The 17,744-nt window shown below is 39.1% G+C and overlaps 1 protein-coding gene across 1 annotated transcript in view; it reads left to right on the top strand.

Moving 5' to 3' along the window:
* LOC140479851 (cystathionine gamma-lyase-like) overlaps positions 1–17,744 on the top strand; it is a 50,201-nt gene that overhangs the window by 15,563 nt on the left and 16,894 nt on the right. Inside the window, exons 5-8 of the mRNA XM_072574167.1 lie at positions 4,856–4,987; positions 11,225–11,282; positions 12,804–12,881; positions 16,756–16,908. Coding sequence (XP_072430268.1) covers positions 4,856–4,987; positions 11,225–11,282; positions 12,804–12,881; positions 16,756–16,908 — 421 coding nt within the window. The remainder of the gene's footprint in view (positions 1–4,855; positions 4,988–11,224; positions 11,283–12,803; positions 12,882–16,755; positions 16,909–17,744) is intronic.

Genomic DNA, 17,744 nt, shown 5'->3' on the forward strand with positions numbered 1-17,744 from the left:
TGGCCAAGGTATAATCTGAAGCTCACATCTGTCTGATTCCAGACCCACAAGTTGGAGCTGCTGACCAATACCACCCCTCCCCAGCTACTGGGCTAATAGTTCAGCTGAACTGGGATGGCTACTTGAGAAAATATGTGAAGAACATTGAGGTTTTTATGGTAGGGATGAGCTGCCTGAGTTTAGTAGTCAGTGATGTACAGCAAGGAAACCAACCCTTTGGTCCATCCCATCCATGCTGACCAGTTATCCCAACCCAATCTAGTCCCACCTGCCAGCACCCAGCTCACATCCCTCCATACCCTTCCTATTCGTATACCCATCCAGATGCCTTAAATATTGCAATTGTGCCAGTCTCCACCACTTCCTCTGGCAGCTCATTCCATACATGTACCACCCTCTGTGAAAAGGTTGCCCCTTGGGTCTCTTTTTTTTTAATATATCTTTCCCCTCTCACCCCAAACCTATGCCCTCTAGTTCTGGACTCCCTAACCCCAGGGTAAAGACTCTGTATTTTTTTATCCTACCAATGCCCCTCCATAATTTTGTAAACCTCTATAAGGTCCCCTCTCCACCTGACGCTCCAGGGAAAACAGCCTCAGCCTCTCCCTACAGCACAAATCCTCCAACCCTGGCAACATCCTTGTAAATCTTTTCTGAACCCTTTCAAGTTTCACAACATCTTTCCGATAGGAAGACCACCAGAATTGCATGCAATATTCCAACAGTGGTCTAACCAATGTCCTGTACAGATGCAACATGACCTCCCAACCCCTGTACTCCATACTCTGACCAAGGAAAGCATACCAAATACCACTTTCACTCTCCTATCTACCTGTCACTCCACTTTCAAGGAGCTATGAACCTGCACTCCAAGGTCTCTTTGTTCAGCAACACTCCCTAGGAGCTTACCATTAAGTGTACAAGTCCTGCTAAGATTTGCTTGCCCAAAATGCAGCACCTCGCATTTATCTGAACTAAACTCCATCTGCCACTTCTTAGCCCATTGGCCCTTCTGCTCAAGATCCTGTTTTGATCTGAGGTAACCTTCTTCACTGTCTACGAACCTCCAATTTTGGTGTTATCTGCAAACTTACTAACTACTTCTTATGCTCGCATCCAAATCATTTATGTAAATGACAAAAAGTAGAGGGCCCAGCACCGATCCTTGTGGTACTCCACTGGTCACAGGCCTCCAGTCTGAAAAACAGCCCTCCACCACCGTCCTCTGTCTTCTACCTTTGAGCCAGTTCTGTATCCAAATGGCTAGTTCTTCCTGTATTCCATGAGATCTAACCTTGCTAACTGGTATCCCATGGAACACCTTGTCGAACGTCTTACTGAAGTCCATATAGATCACATCTACCACTCTGCCCTCATCAATCTTCTTTGTTACTTCTTCAAAAATCTCAATCAAGTTTGAGACATGATTTCCCATGCACAAAGCCATGTTGACTATCCCTAATCAGTCCTTGCCTTTCCAAATGTTCATCCTGTCCCTCAGGATTTCCCTCCAACAACTTGCCCACCACAGAGGTCAGGCTCATCGGTCTATAGTTCCCTGGCTTGTCTTTATTGCCCTTCTTAAACAGTGGCACCATGTTAGCCAGCCTCCAGTCTTCTGGCACCTCACCTGTGACTATCGATGATACAAATGCCTCAGCAAGAGGCCCAGCAGTCACTTCTCTAGCTTCCCACAGAGTTGTCAGGTACACCTGATCAGATCCTGTGGATTTATCCATCTTTAACAGTTTCAAAACATCCAGCACCACCACCTCTATAATATGGACACTTTGCAAGATGTCACCATCTATTTCTCTACATTCTATATCTTCCATGTCCTTTTTCCACAGTAAATAATGATACAAAATAATCATTTAGTATCTGCTGCATTTTCTATGGCTCCATGATCATAATGGTGTAGGCTAGAAGGGCAGAATGGCCTACTCCTGCACCTATTGTCACACAAAGGCCACCTTGCTGATCTTTGAGGGAGCCCTATTGTCTCCCTAGTTTCCCTTTTGTCCTTAATATATTTGTAAAAACCCTTTGGATTCTTCTTGAAATAGCTGTGGCAAATAGAATTATGTCCCCTTTTTGCCCTCCTGATTTCCCTTTTAAGTATGCTGCTACTGCCTTTATACTCTTCTTAGGATTCACTCAATCTGTCCTGTCTAAACCTTAGCATATGCTTCCTTCTTTTTCTTAACCAAACCCTCAATTTCTTTAGTGATCCGGCATTCCCTATACCTACCAGCCTTATCTTTCACCTGAACAGGAATATATTTTCTCTGGATTCTCACTATCTCATTTCTGAAGGCTTCCCATTTTCCAGCCATCCCTTTACCTGCGAACATCTGCCTCCAATCAGCTTTCGAAAGTTCTTGCCTAATACTGTCAAAATTGGCCTTTGTCCAATTTAGAACTTCAACTTTTAGATCTGATGTATCGTTTTCCATCACTATTTTAAAACTAATATCATTATGGTCGCTGGCCCTAAAGTGCTCCCCCACTGACACCTCAGTCACCTGCCCTGCCATATTTTCCAAAGGTAGGTCACATTTGCACCTTTAGGTACATCCACATACTGAATCAGAATATTGTCTTGTATAGTTAACACTGGCAGTCCCAGTCTGTTTGGAAAGTAAAATTCCCAACCATAACCACCCCATTATTCTTACAGATAGCTGAGATCCCCTTACAAATGTTTCTGAATTTCACTCTGATTGTTACAGGGTCTATAATACAATCCCAATAAGGTGATCATCCCTTTCTTATTTCTCAGTTCCACCCAAACAACTTCCCTGTTTGTATTTTGGGAATATCCTCCCTCAGCACAGCTGTAATGCTATCCCTTATCAAAAATGCCACTCCCCCTCCTCTCTTGCCTCCCTTTCTATCCTTCCTGTAGCATTTGTATCCTGGAACATTAAGCTGCCAGTCCTGCCCATCCCTGAGCCATGTTTCTGTAATTGCTATGATATCCCAGTCCCATGTTCCTAACCATGCCATAAGTTCATCTGCTTTCCCTGTTAGGCCCCTTGCATTGAAATAAATGCAGTTTAATTCATTAGTCCTACCTTGTCCCTGTCTGCCCTGACCGTTTGACTCACTTCTGTTCTCAACTGTAGCAGTCTCAGATTGACCTCTTTCCTCACTATATTTCCCTGGGTCCAACTTCCACCACATTTTATTGGTTTAAATCCTCCCAAGCAGTTCTAGCAAACTTCCCTGTCAGTATATTAGTCCCCTTCCAATTTAGGTGCGATCTGTCCTTGTACAGGTCACTTCTACCCAAAAGAGATTCCAATAATCCAGAAATGTGAATCTTTCTCCCATACACCAGCTCCTGAGCCATGCATTCATCTGCTCTATCCTCCTATTCCTGCCCTCACTAGCTTGTAGCACCAGGTGTATTCCAGATATTACTACACTTGGACCTCCTTATTAAATTCCTGCCTAACTCTCTGTAACCTCCCTTCAGAATCTCAACCTTTTCCCTGCTCATGTTGTTGGTTCCAATGTGGGCAATGACCTCTTGCTGGCCCTTCTTTCCCCATGAGAACATTCTGCACCCTCTGAGACATCCTGATCCTGGCACCAGGGAAGCAACACCATTCTGATTTTTTTTTCACTGCTGGCCACAAACACCTGTCTCTACCCCTGATTAGAGTCCCCTAACACAATTGATCTCTTGGAACTCTACGTACCCCTCGTTGCATTAGAGCCGATCTCGATACCAGAAACATTGATGTTCGTGCTATGTTCCCCTGAGAATCCATCCCCTACATTTTCCAAAAAAGCACAAAGTGGAAATGGGGTGTCAAAGTTCTGCAGGAGCACTGCAATTTCAGTTTTATAGCATTAGGGGCATAGTTTATAAAGTGAACAGAAAGATGTGTTGCTGAAGGTTGGTAGTGTTAAATTGGATCTTTAGAGTTTGAATGATTTCTGATGTGAACACTTTGAACTGTTGAATATTGTTCAGACCTTTGGTGAGAATAGTTACTAAGGTTGTCTGTTTAGTTGTGATAACTCTATCTGCTGCTCTCAGAAATGCACTAATAATACCTGAAGTGAACAGTGTTTGTATTTCCAGTTGGAGAACTGGAGGAGAGTGGCTGTATGTTACTGTGTCGTAATATTTGAGTTCCAATTTAATAGGTTGTGGGATCTGCTGGTTCCATGATTGAGGAGGAGTCACTGACTTGGAAACAAAAAGGAAAGGATCAGGCTGAAAGTGAGAAGCCAGAGAGAAGGGTGTTATTTTCAGAATGGACTTTACTAATTCATGCTCGTGGCTGCTAATTTTGTTTTGTGGGGTGGGGAAGGAGTTCCACTGAATTCACAGGTGTGATCAAAATATTTTGCTGATTGTTTTCTTTTAATTGTACCCTGTCGTGACCAGCCTTTGACAGTTCTGAAGTAAAATCCAGGATATTGCAACTGGAGGGAGGATTAGGTCACTTATTGTTTCCAATATGCACAAAAGTCAAAACTGGAGACTTTTTTTTGCATGTTGAACTGAAGAGAATTATAGGGGTAAATGAAATGTACTGTTGAGAATTTGCTTCTGGCAGAACACTGGGCTGATGAGCCATGCTCCACATGTGTCACTGTCTTCAATATATTCTTGGCAAAGACTGATTCCAGAAGTATCCCTAGCTAGAGATGAAATATCAAAATGGGACTGAGCTGACTATGATCAGTTAGATAAACTCTCTTCCCTCACTCATACTTACAGGAAGATCCATTAAATTGTGCAAGATCCATTTTGGTCTTGATCCTGGCCTTGGAGATGCTAATAGCCTGTGTGCTTCATTTGGAGGAATCTTTAACTCCTAATTTCTCTTCACAGCTTGTCTGGATTGAGACTCCTACTAACCCGATGATGAGTGTCCTTGATATCAAGGGTTGTGCAGAAACTGTACACAAACATGGAGATATCATTCTGGTGGTGGATAACACTTTCATGTCAGCTTATTTCCAGGTAATCTTGATGGTCTGCACATTTCCAGATTTGAATAAAGTTACTTTTTGAATGCAGCTTCAAATATTTAATGAGTTCATGCATCACTTTTTTTCTCTTTTTACTCGTTTCTTGAGTCTAATCGTACTGGGTTCAGTAAAATTGCCATGACAGCTGCAGCATAATGTGCTATGTTACAACTGAATGTAATATTCATTTTATACTATCTGAATTGAACCAATAAAGTTGGATTATTCTACTGGGGCAGAATTTGTTGCACTGCTACACAATACACAGGTGAAATTTGCAGCTTCATTTGTAATGTTTTCCCATAAATAATTCCAGATCCAAATCTCTTTGAGATGTGGATTTCTTTTTGTTTTTTTTTTTGCACAGAAGAGCACAGAACTGTAGCTGTTTGTCTCTTTATTTGATGGCTGACCTTTTGCCTCAATTCTTATACTCTCCTGTTTGTTCTATATGGATTCTTTAAATGAGTCATGATGGCATTTCAGCAATCTCTTTTTTTTGGTTTTTTGATTGGTAGTAAAACTAGTACCAGTCTAATGGACAGTCAAAAAGATTGAGTGAAGGGAGCTTATGACTTGGTCTCTTGCTGTTGACAAAATTATTTGCACTCTGGAATGAATATGCAAAATTAGTTTTGCATCTCGGGGTAAAAATTGGATGCAAGAATGTAACAAAATCGAGATACCCTAACAACTAATTTCAGAGTCTGAGATCCTCAAGTATCATCTACAAAATGTAGAAGTTTAGAATCATACTTGAGTATGAGCATCAAAAAGAAATTTAATAGCTTGTAGAATAAATACACTAGCATAAACCAGAGTGCTGATTTTGACGTAGATCTTTGTCTTTTTAGTCACTGACAAGATAAAGGCCAGGTGAGCATATATTGCCTATCCCTAACTGCCCAGAAGGCAGGTCCAAATCAACCACATTGCAGTGGGTGTGGAGTCACACAGGCCTGACCAGTTGAGCAACTTCCTTTCCGAAAGGATGTTAGTGAAGTAGATTGTTGGAAAATCTATCGACAGTGAATTCCGTTATCATTAGACTCTTGGTTCCAAATATTTGTCAAATTCAAATTTCAACCATGTGACATGGCAGGATTTAAACCTGGGTCTCTGGATTAACATTCTAGTGATAATACCACTAGGCCTTCACATGCCCCCACCCACACCCTCTCCACTTTGCTGTTAAATGCAATAGCAAATGATTGGACACTTAAATTCCTTTTACCCACAATCTCCCAATCCTTTTATTTTTTGCTATTGGTAGTCAGTTTATTAATCTCTTTAAACCTACTCAAAGACTGAGGTTTCCACATCCCCTGGGATAGAAATTTCCAAAATGTACAATCTTCTAAGTTAATAAAAATTCCATTCTTAGTCCTAAATGGTGTTTTCACCTTATTGTGATGTTGTTACAGATTAAACATCTCTTCATTATCTTAAATCTAAAGAACTGTGGATGCTGGAAATCATAAACTAAAACAGAAATTGCTGGAGAATTTCATAAAGTCTGGCAGCATCTGTAGAGAAAAAGCAGAGTTAACATGTTTTGTCCAGTAACCCTGGATCTGAATGGCTCTGAAGAAAGGTCACCAGACTCAAAACATTAAATGTTTTATCTCTGTAGATGCTGCCAGACCAGCAATTCACTGTTTTTTTTTACACTGTATCTACCCTGCTTGTGTTTTCAGTTTCAATGAGATCTCTCCACTCCAGAAAATATTGATCTAGTTTGCCTAATCTCTAATAGGACAGTAATGCCATTCCAGCAACAATTCTGGTGAATCTCCATTGTACTTACTGACAATTTCCTTCTTGAGAGAAGGAAACTAAAACTGCCTACTCCAGTTATGATCTGACTGAATTCCAATAAAATTGAAGATAAACTACTCACTTGCTTTTATTGCAAGAGGATAAAAGTACATGTTTGTAATAGCTTGCTGCACCTGCATGTTAGTCTTCAGTAACTTATTTACAAGGGCACCTGACTACTTTTTTGCACATCCTCCACTTTCCAACCTCCCCTCCATTTAATAAATGCTTTGCACACCTGTTTTTCCTCCCTTTGTCCAAATTCTTCTGAAAACATGTCCCATCTTCCTGTAACATACATTCCTGTTTAGATTTGAAGCATCTGCAGATTTTGAAAGCTTGCATTTGGTCTCCATGTCCAAGTCATTCCATATTGTCAATTATTAGGGCCCAGTTATGATCTTTGCACCACCCCACTAGCTATAATTTGCATACTTGGAATTGCTCCTTACTGCTATGTTTGTCATTTACTACTTTGTATCTTTAGTCAGAAGATGACAGATGATTTAAGGTCCTACCTACCCCCAGAACTCATTGCAATTTCAAAATCCCAATGCCCTCCCTTCACACCATTCTCTAGGTGTGTCCAATTTGAGTCATCAATCCTTCTGTTCTTGTACTTAATAGCACATGGCACTAGGAGTAACCTTCTCCTTACTGCTGTTACTCCTGCTATTAATTTCTTTCCTAACTTCCTGAATTCTTTCAAGACCTCATTCCTCTTCCTGTGTGCTGTTGGTACCAATATGGACAATGACTTCAATGACTTCTAGTTTGTTTTCTCTTTCCCCTCCCCCCACCCCCCCCCCCCCCCCCTTTCCTAAAAGGACATCCGCAACTAATGTGTGATGACCTTGACTGGGGAGAGGAGATCTATCTTCCTGGAGTCATGACTCATGCTACAGAGACACCTGTATCATCTCCAGGCTATGGAATCCTCTGTCACTGCCTTTCCAATCTTCCTTATTTGCACAACTAAGACACCCTCGTGTCATGGACTTGTCTCTGGCTGCATGCCTCTGCAAAACCTATGCTTTCACTAGTTTTCAGAATTAAATTCCACTTAGCAAACATGGTGGACACAGGGTTCTCCTGTATGACTTATCAGGCTTTCTTAAATTCCTGGTGGTCACTCATTTTCCACTCTGCCACTAGACACCAATCATAACACCCTGTCTCCACCTCAAATAATGGACCAAATTTTTTTTTCTTGTCAGGCCTTTGGGAGAACTCTTGACTTGTAATCTCACCTCTAATTTTAATTTATCCATTACCTAAAGAATCTTAATGTACAGATCAATTATGAACATTTATTCTTTTGTTACTTTCTTAATGTGCAGTCAGTTCCTCTATAATGCAATTGTTCTTGTGCAATCTCATATTATAGAAAAATCATATTTTAGAAATGGTGCTTAGAGTTGCTGATATAATTGCATTACAGCCAACATATTTTAAATGTCTGCACTTTAGAAACAGCATCCCCAATTCCTCAATCGCATTATAGTGAATTTGCATTGCGATGCATATTATAGCAGGAAGACCTGTATTGTTGATTTCTATTGCAACTTATCTTCCCTCTTTAACTGAGGAGGCGGATGGTGGAGGGCAATGAGTCAATTCTCACTTGAAAAAGAATTAAGCTTAGTGAGATATTTCTCACTACTTTCAATGTAATTCCCTCTCTGAAGGATCAACATAGTAAGTCACTCAAGGGGAGGTAATAGCTAGTGATGTTATTGTAGACCATTAATCTGGGGATCTAGGTTCAAATCCTGCCATGGCACATGATGGCATTTGAATTCAATAAAAATCTGGAATTAAGAATTTAATTGTCAGGGGAAAAAATCCATTTGGTTCACTAATGTCCCTGATTCGATCACATTTATTGTCAAAAGTTTACAAGGCACCACTTATGGTGCCATCTTGGCTACAAAGATATCTCGTGCAGATACTTAAGTATAGATTCTTTGGTATAAAATAATAAAGCTTAGGAAATAAATCCAGCATAGGAATAAATTGGAAAAACAAAGAAATACTACAGTTATTGTCCTTCGGCCCAGGCCCATGCCCAACGTTTCCTCAAGACGACACCTGGAGCTTGCCTCTCGGCCATACTGGAGCATCACACTGTGTAGATTAATTTCATTATTAGAAGCTACATTGTCATTGGAATCTTGTATTTTTAGTACTGTAGATAAGCAAAACTGAGGAAATAGTTTGGAAAGATGTTAAGTTAGAAATCCTGGCATTAAGTCTAGTTTGAAAAGGTTTCCCACAGCTAAAAGCTAAAGAAAGTTCTTGACTCTGCTTTGTCAGAAAATAGAAATATTGTAATAAATGTAGTAACTCGGAGGTACTTGGAAGACCAACTAATGACTATGCACAATGTCCTGTTGGTCAAGTGAACTGTGACTGGGCAAATGGAAAGGTTACTTGGAAGACCAAAGATAAAACAGATTCTCATGAAACTTCTTTGCAGTGTAGAGCAGCCAGACTCTGAAGATCCATGAGAGAAAAAGCTTGAAAATAGGCTATAAAAACTACCAGGAGACCTTTTTATTGCTCATTTATCTACTTCTTCATAGGAGCAGTTATGGACTAATCCAAACTACTCAAAACATTCTTAAGCAGGCAGCCTTAAACTGTAACTTTGCAATTTGTTTTGGTAAGTGTACAGTGAAATTTACCCAGATTAAATTAGCTAGGTTGACTAGTAGATTTTAAAACAAACAAAAATTTATTTACCACATTACACAATGAAACACACAGAACAGAAGAACCCCTACAGAACTCCACTTATCCAATTAGAATTAATTATACTTTTTCAACTGTACATAACAGTCCCAACACACAAACTCCCTTTAAAACCCAGTACAAATGGAACACCTTACAGGTTGAAGTTGAAGGGCAGAAAATAGTTTCCACATAGCGCCCTGTTGAATTCCCAGTTCAAGACTGAACTAAAACTGCTCTTCTCAGTTTGAGAGCTGACCACTCTCCTCTCTTTATACAGATCACTTCTAAAGCATGACCTGGACTAGAACTCCCAAGTCTCTCTGCACTTCAGACTTCTGAATTTTTTTTCCCCATTTAGGAAATAGTTTGTCTCTATTCTTCCTACCAAAATGCATGAATTCACTTTCCACATTGTACTCCATCTGCCATTTTTGCCCACCTTCCTAGCCTGTCCAAATCCTTCAGCATCCTCCCTACCTCAATGCTACCTGCCCCTCTACCTATCTGATGGGCAATAAATACGAGCCCAACCAGCCATGTCAATTTCCTGTGAATTTTTAAAAAATATTAATTTTTGTTTGTCCCATCTGACCAACTAATTTCATATGCAATGTTAAAATTTCTGATGTTTTAATGATAGTACACTTTGGCTCTAAGATTTGTTTCTGATCAAAGTGCAAATGAGAGTGGCTGATTTTTCACTAAGTCAAGTGCAGCATACATTTTACTGTTTAATGCTATTGGTTGCAACACTATCATAGCAGACGTTCCATTCTTGTCTAATTTTCTACATTTGCAGTCAGCTATTGCAATGCTTGCATGCTTCAGTTTTGGTCTATGAGGACACTGTGTACAGTGTGTATCTGTCTGCATACATAGTAAAAATAATTACCAGCATTCAATCAGTTGGAAAATGAACTGATAATAATATTATCAGTGTGGGCTAGACACCTTGAGAAAAATCTTTTACAGATTCAAAGGGCTAAATTAATGTTAACATTGAAAGTTTGATAGTAAGACAACTTAAGCCATTGAGCACTAGGGTCAGAAAGATCTGTAATCATTGCTTTTTGTTGAGTTAATAGCTAATTATATTGCAATGAAGGATTTGGTGCCCCAGGGTTAAAGTACAGAAACTAACCACGTTTCTTATTGATTAGTCAAGTGAAAGTGCACGACTGGCAGAATCAAGGTGGTTTGGTGCTATAATCAAATGACTTTGCAACACTTTTTCTGTTCCAATTGCATATATAAAGTACCAATGAGGTGAAGTACCAGAGAAGGCTTCACTATGTGAAGTGAGAAATTTGAGCAATGGGAGAGAAAGAAAAACAAAAGCCATTTTGATGCATTAATTTTAGTGTTTGTATTTTGTTGTCAACTGTTCTCATTAGACTGAACTTGCCCATCAGTTCTGTGCAGAATCACTATCTTGAAGTTTGGAGCTTTGTGCTGCAATTTTGAGGTATTTACGTTTGTGCTTAGGTGAGCATGTGACCTTAATACTCTAGTGTAATAGCTGTTTCACCAATTTACCTTCAATCAAATGGGAGAAGCCTGCTGTGATTTGGGGATTGGTTGAACTACTCATTTTTTAAAAAAAGTATTTAGTTTCTTAGTTTAAGAAGAAATGTAGAGATAATGCATTTATCTCAAGAATTTTTTTCCTTTTTAGCGTCCTTTGGCTCTTGGTGCTGACATCTGTATGTACTCTGCAACAAAGTACATGAATGGTAAGAACATTCAGTGGTTAAACATAACATTATATTTGCAGTTTCAAGTTGAGGTCTGAATCTAAAAACTAATAGTTAAATTCTAATGAATTGATCCGTTTTACTATGTGATGTGTATAATGTTTATAAGCATTAGAATTGCTGGAACTCCAAGATTTTTTTCATTCTGTCCTCAAGTTCCAGACTTTAACATTATTTACGTAAGTAGCAATTTTAAAAAATCACTTCTGCTTAAATGATCTCTTTGTACCAAACTTTTATCACTTTTAAAATTTTCATTTTAAAACCACTTGGATTTTAAAATTTATTTTAATACTTATGACAGTGCCTTATTTTAAATGTTATGTCTGCGAGCCCTGTTTTTCTGATTCTTGTCAAACGCCAAATAGCCTCGATTGTTTTAAAACTGCTGCATATTCTTTACAACACGTTTTGTAGTCATACTTTTTTCTTCAAAATTGCTTTCTCAGCTCTTTAAATCCTTTTGCGCTTCATCAGTTCACCTGAGGGCCCAAACCTTAAAGCTTACTTCGATACATATCTTGTTCCCTCAATTGCTGATCTAATTTGTTAGCCTCCATCTTAGCCCCACTTCACCCCATATTGTTTGTAAACCCTTTTGTCACACATCTGTACTATTAAGAAACCATTTCTAAATCTGCCATCTTTCCACACATCTGATTCACCCCACTTTTGTTCTTGTTTGTGAGTATCTGTTTCAATTTCATTCTCTTTCAATTTCTGTTTATAGTTATCTTTCTATGCATTCAACATCAAATCTAAGTATTCCAGTCAACTAATCCATACTGCCCATTTCTTCAAGCTCTGAAATACTCTGTATCCCATTTCATCCACTTGCCAATTGTGCACTGCATCTTTCTGGTATTATACAGTCCTTGGAAAAATTCCTGAATTCCCTTTCCAAACTCTTATGACTTTCTCTCAGTCCAATTGACTAACACAGCATCTCTCCATTTTTTTTTTCTTTTAGGATTTTTTAAAAGAAGCTGTAGTTTATTATTTTGCTGGATGTGTTACTGGCTTGAGCAGCATTTGTTAGCCATTCCTAAATGCCATCAAGAGACGCTGGTTCCATTTTGCCTGGAACCATCACACTTAATGTGGTGGGTGTACATCCACAGTGTCACTATGGAGGGGATACTAGGATTTTGACCATGATGATAATAAAGGAATGGTAATTATAGTTCCAAATCCAGTCAGTAACTTGGAGGTGACCTTAGTGTTCCCATGTTTTGGTGACCAGTCCAGAAGTCACATGACACCAGGTTGTAGTCCAAGAGGTTTAAATGAAATCTCAAGCTTTTTGAGGGCTGCTCCTTTGTCTGGTGAAGCTCCGGCACCTCTACATCACTGACATGTAAGCATCTGGAGGTCCAAGCAGTTTAGTGTTTGTTTAATTTTTTACAAGCCTTCCTGTAAACCTGCATAATGAAATTATTTCCTCAAGTAGCTCTGTCAATGTTTGCTCAGTACCACAAAAAAATCTTCTTAAATTTCCAGGTCACAGTGATGTAGTCATGGGATTGGCCTCAATGAATCGTGATGACCTCCATGTGAAGCTGAGATTCTTGCAAAATGGTAATAATTTACAGATATTTGAACAATATATTACATGGTGTGTTTACAGTTCAATGGCATCAGTGAGCTTGACTGTCATTGGCAAGGTAGAGTTAAACCGTAATTTAGAAGTTGAAGTTTTTTTTGGGTAACTGCAAATTTGCTTGCTTTTTGAGAGGAATGTCATATCTGTGTAGATGTGTAATTTTATCATTCTCTGTATAAAATACTACTCTTTAACAATAACTGGTTTTGGACTTACCCAGTTAACACAAGAAATTTGGCCAGGATCTAGAATGATCACCTTTAGATGAAAAAGGTGAGAATCTGGATTTTAGTACACCAGCTGAATCAAGAAAATATTTCCTTTTATCACCTATCTCTATTCTAGATGGTGAGACTTAGCCTTTTTGAGAATTGTTCAAGATTCCAAGGCTATGAAAATCAATATCCATGCCATTTACTCCCATGCAAATGAGGGGATATGATATAATTTTTTGGAGCTAAAAATGGAAGATAAATCTAGGTCAAAAGTTTTTCCTGAAGTGGAACATGTTCCCTTGTTCTCCATTTAAATTGCTTATTTTTCATTAGCATTAAAATAGCTAACACAGATGCTTGCTGAGCAAGGACTCCAACCTGAGTGTAGTTTTACAAAAGAGCATTTGAAAAGCATTATCTTGTACAGGTTCTGTTCCCAGTATAAAAGTACCAAAACAATTTGAGTCATAGATGTACAGCATGAAAACAGACCCTTCGGTCCAATTTGTCCATGCCGACCAGATATCCTAAAATATAGTCCCATTTGCCAGCACTGGGCCCATATCAGTCTCAACCTTTCCTATTCATATACCCATCCAGATGCCCATTTTAAATGCTGTAATTGTATTAGCCTCCACCACTTCCTCTGGCAGCTCATTCCTATACTCATCACCCTCTGCATGAAAAAGGTGCCCTGTAGGTCTCTTCTATATCTTTCCCCTCTCGCCCTAAACCTATGCCCTCTAGTTCTGGAGGGGAGGCTGTTCATAAGTAAAGGTATGTCTGGTATGTGGGACGCTTTCAAAAATTGAGTTCAGGGACACTACATATTCTTATTAGTGTGAAGGGCAGGCTGAAGGATTAAGGGATGACCAGAGATATTGAGGCTCTGCTCGAGGAAAACGAGGTATATGTCCGATTTATAGACAGCTGGGATCAAATGAATCCCTGGAGGAGTATGGGGAGTAGGAGTATACTGAAGGAGGAAATCTGGAGGGCAAGAAGTACACATGAGTTAGCTTTGGCAGTTGGGGTGAAGGAGAATCTCAAGAGAAACTATAAGTACACGAAGGGCAAAAGAGTAACCAAGGAGAAAATAGGACCCCTTAAAAATCAACAAGACTGTATGTATGGAACCACAGGAGATGGATGAGATACTAAACAATTATTTCACCTCTGTATTAACAATGGATAAAGACATGGAAGCTGAGGAAATTGGGAAATAGTGGCTCTTGAGGAGGTGCTGGAGGTCTAAAGTTGCATAAAGGTAAACAAATCCCTGGGCCCTGATTGGGTATATCCCAGAATATTGTGGGAAGCTAAGGAAGAGATTGCAAGGCCCTTTGTAGAGATATCATTGACTGCTGCAAGTGAGGTGCTGGAAGTCTGGAGGGTGGCTAATGTTGTGCCATTTCTTTTTTTAAAAAAAGCTGCAGGAAAAGCCAGGGAACCTTGACTGAGTCTTTAGTCCGAACTGAGGAAGGGTCACAGGACCTGAAACTATTTCTCTTCAGAGGTGCTGCCAGACCTGCTGAGCTTTTCCAGCAATTTGTTTGTTTCTGATTTACAGCATCCAAAGTTCTTCCAGTTTTTCTTTTTCCTAGGGTGGGGGAGGACATAGGTTTAAAGTGAGTGGGGAAAGATTTAAGAGGAACCCGAGGCAACCTTTTCACACAGAGGGTGGTGCATGTATGGATCAAGCTGTCAGAGGTGGTAGATGCAGGCCTAGTTGCAACATTTTGGGCAGGTGCATGAATAGGAAAAATTGGGCAAATGCAGGGAAATGGGACTAATTCAGTTTGGGAAACCTGGTTGACATGGATGAGTTGGACTGAAGGATCTGCTTCCATGCTGTATGACCTCAATGTGATGGTATTTTGGTCTGTCTTTAGGAATTCTACAATGTATCTATCCAAACCCAAATTTCCCCCATTGCATGTCACAGCAAATTAGTCCAAAAATATTTAGTATGTCATACTGAATTGATATGAGAATTGATTCCATCTTGGGACCTATTTCCTTTTGACAAGTTATGAAAATATTTGCACATGATTGAGATGTGGAATTCAGATTAATACAGACAATGTAAACTGTTGTAGTTGAGATTTACTACTTTTTAAACCAGAAAGATAAACATTTTACTAGCTAAATAAAAAAGTTCCATCTGCTGTAAGTTAAGATTGTGTGTTTTAGCTTGCCTTCTCGCAATGTATCCTAACTTTATTGCATTGAGATTCCCAAAATAAGTTCCCAGAATAATTCCCAAGGTCAATGAGTTACCATTTTTGTTACATTTTGACATGGGACTTTTATTCATGGGATCATCGATGGAGGCAAAGCCAGCATTTATTGCAAGTCCATGAACAAATGCCATCTAATTGCCCTCCTAAGCTGCTGTTGAGCTGCCTCCTTGAACAACTGGTAGAGCGATGTCCAATAGTGCTTTGGAAAGGGAGGTACAAGTCTTTAAGCCAGCAATGCTGGAAGAATGATAAGATGGTTCCAAGTCAGGATAGTATGAGACTGGGAGAACTTATAAGTGGTATATTCCCATACAACTCCCATCATTCTCAAGTAGTATAAGTAGCTGGATTGGAAGAAGCTGTTGAAAGCACTTTGGTAATAGCTGGGATATCGAGTGAATTCTTTGCCTCAATCTTTTGAGAACAACTAAGGAAGTGACAAGCCTGTTCAGTCAAGTGGTTGGACTATGTTCCCAATGTAGGAAAATACTTAATATACTGTGAAGGACTATAGTATAAAATTTGAAGGTACTATGTAATTGGGGTTTTGACTTGTACAATATAAGGAAGGCACAAATTAACACACTTGCAGTGGACAGGTAAGTAGAATTTGGTATATCAATAAAGTGCTAAGTGGTTGATTTTTGATAAAGGGAATAAGGAGGCTAGTTATACCTTGAAAGATAAGAAACTAAAGTTTGGAAGGAAATTTGGGAATAAAGATGCATACATTATTAAAAGAAGTGACATTATCCACAAAATGGTTTATAAGTCCATAAACAGTAACAGAGTATAAGGATTCGTTTCGGAAAGGAATATAATAAAAGCATGGTGATAATACTACATTCATATAGGATCTTCATTCAAACTCAACTTGTGTACATTGTATACTTCTGATAGGGGATTAAGAAAAAGCTGTGCGTTAGGAATGTTGTAGGTGTATTTCACGTGGAATCACAGAATTCCTCAGTACAGAAGTGGGTCACTTGGCATATCAAGCCCATACCGACCCTCCAAAGATCATCCTACCACTGCACCTTTATTGCTGTAATCTTCACTTCCCATGGCTAATCTACCTAGCTTGCACGTCACTGGACACTGGTCAATTTAGCATGAGCAATCCACTTAACCTGCACACTTTTGGTTTTCTCCCAGTCGAAAAAAAAGAGCACTAGGAAGAAACCTATGCTGACAAGGAGAGTGCACAAACTCCACATACAGTCATCTGATGGTGGAATCCAATCTGGGTCCTTGTGAGGCAACAGTGCTAACTACTGAACCAGTGTGCCAGCCTTAAATACCTATGATTCAAGTAAATATCTAAAATGCAAATGGTTTATAGAACATTATGTTGTAAGATCATATTTCAATTTTTAAAAATTGTGTTATAGCTATTGGTGCAGTTCCATCTCCATTTGACTGCTACATGTGTAATCGTGGGTTGAAAACTTTAGCCCTTCGAATGAAACAGCACTTCAAGAATGCGTTGGTTGTAGCCCAGTTTTTGGAGGTGGATCCTAGAGTAGAGAAAGTTATTTTTCCAGGTCAGTGATTTAAATATGATTTCTATTATAAATGAAGTAAACAGACTTAATGGCAGTAGTTATTCTTGCACTGTCTTTGTAATGTAATAGCTATCTCATTGCTGTCCATAATTTGATCAATTTAACAACTTGGTCAGATGGGATTTATTTCTTGGATGCTTTGTTCCTTTAAAATTTGCAGCACTGAGAGCTTCTGTGCACATCTCATTCATTCCAATATGTAATGTAGCCTTAGACTTAGTACAGTATGGCCAACATCTTCATAATTGTTGAATGTATTGCCATTGCTGTGAATTGCTGTAGTGCTGGAGCTGTGTACTTTTTTCAAGTACACTGTATTTCTTCAGACTTATTAGTGAAATTGATACATCAATTTCAAAATTTAACTTATATTGGAAGATGTTGGGGACGTGGCACAAGTTCCAGAAGATAGATCAAGTTTTTTTTGGTTAAACTGTTTGTGCAATTGTGTTTCTATTTAAAAGTAAGCTTTCCTGCACCTGTAAACCTTGTGGTTTTGACCACATTTCATTAAGTAAATAACTTTTTTTGTTCTCCTTCAGTGTCAACCCTTCTGAGATGTTGAGTCATGCCAAGACACAGTTCCATGATCACTAGATGACATGACAGTACTCCTCCTGCAGGAATTTTTAGCTGGAGCATGTGGCATCCTATTTTTCAATGAGAAAATTGCAAATAAGCTCCTGTTGATCTTTGTCTAACAACTACTTGGATTTGTATTCCCAGCAGAAATTGCCAGGTAGCAGTTGGAAGCAATTCAAAATTGTAATTGAGACTTTTTTTTTCCTGTCTCTTGAGGTGCAGACACAAGAAAT

Source organism: Chiloscyllium punctatum, chromosome 7 (genome assembly GCF_047496795.1).
Source record: "Chiloscyllium punctatum isolate Juve2018m chromosome 7, sChiPun1.3, whole genome shotgun sequence".
In the NCBI taxonomy this organism is placed as follows: domain Eukaryota; kingdom Metazoa; phylum Chordata; class Chondrichthyes; order Orectolobiformes; family Hemiscylliidae; genus Chiloscyllium; species Chiloscyllium punctatum.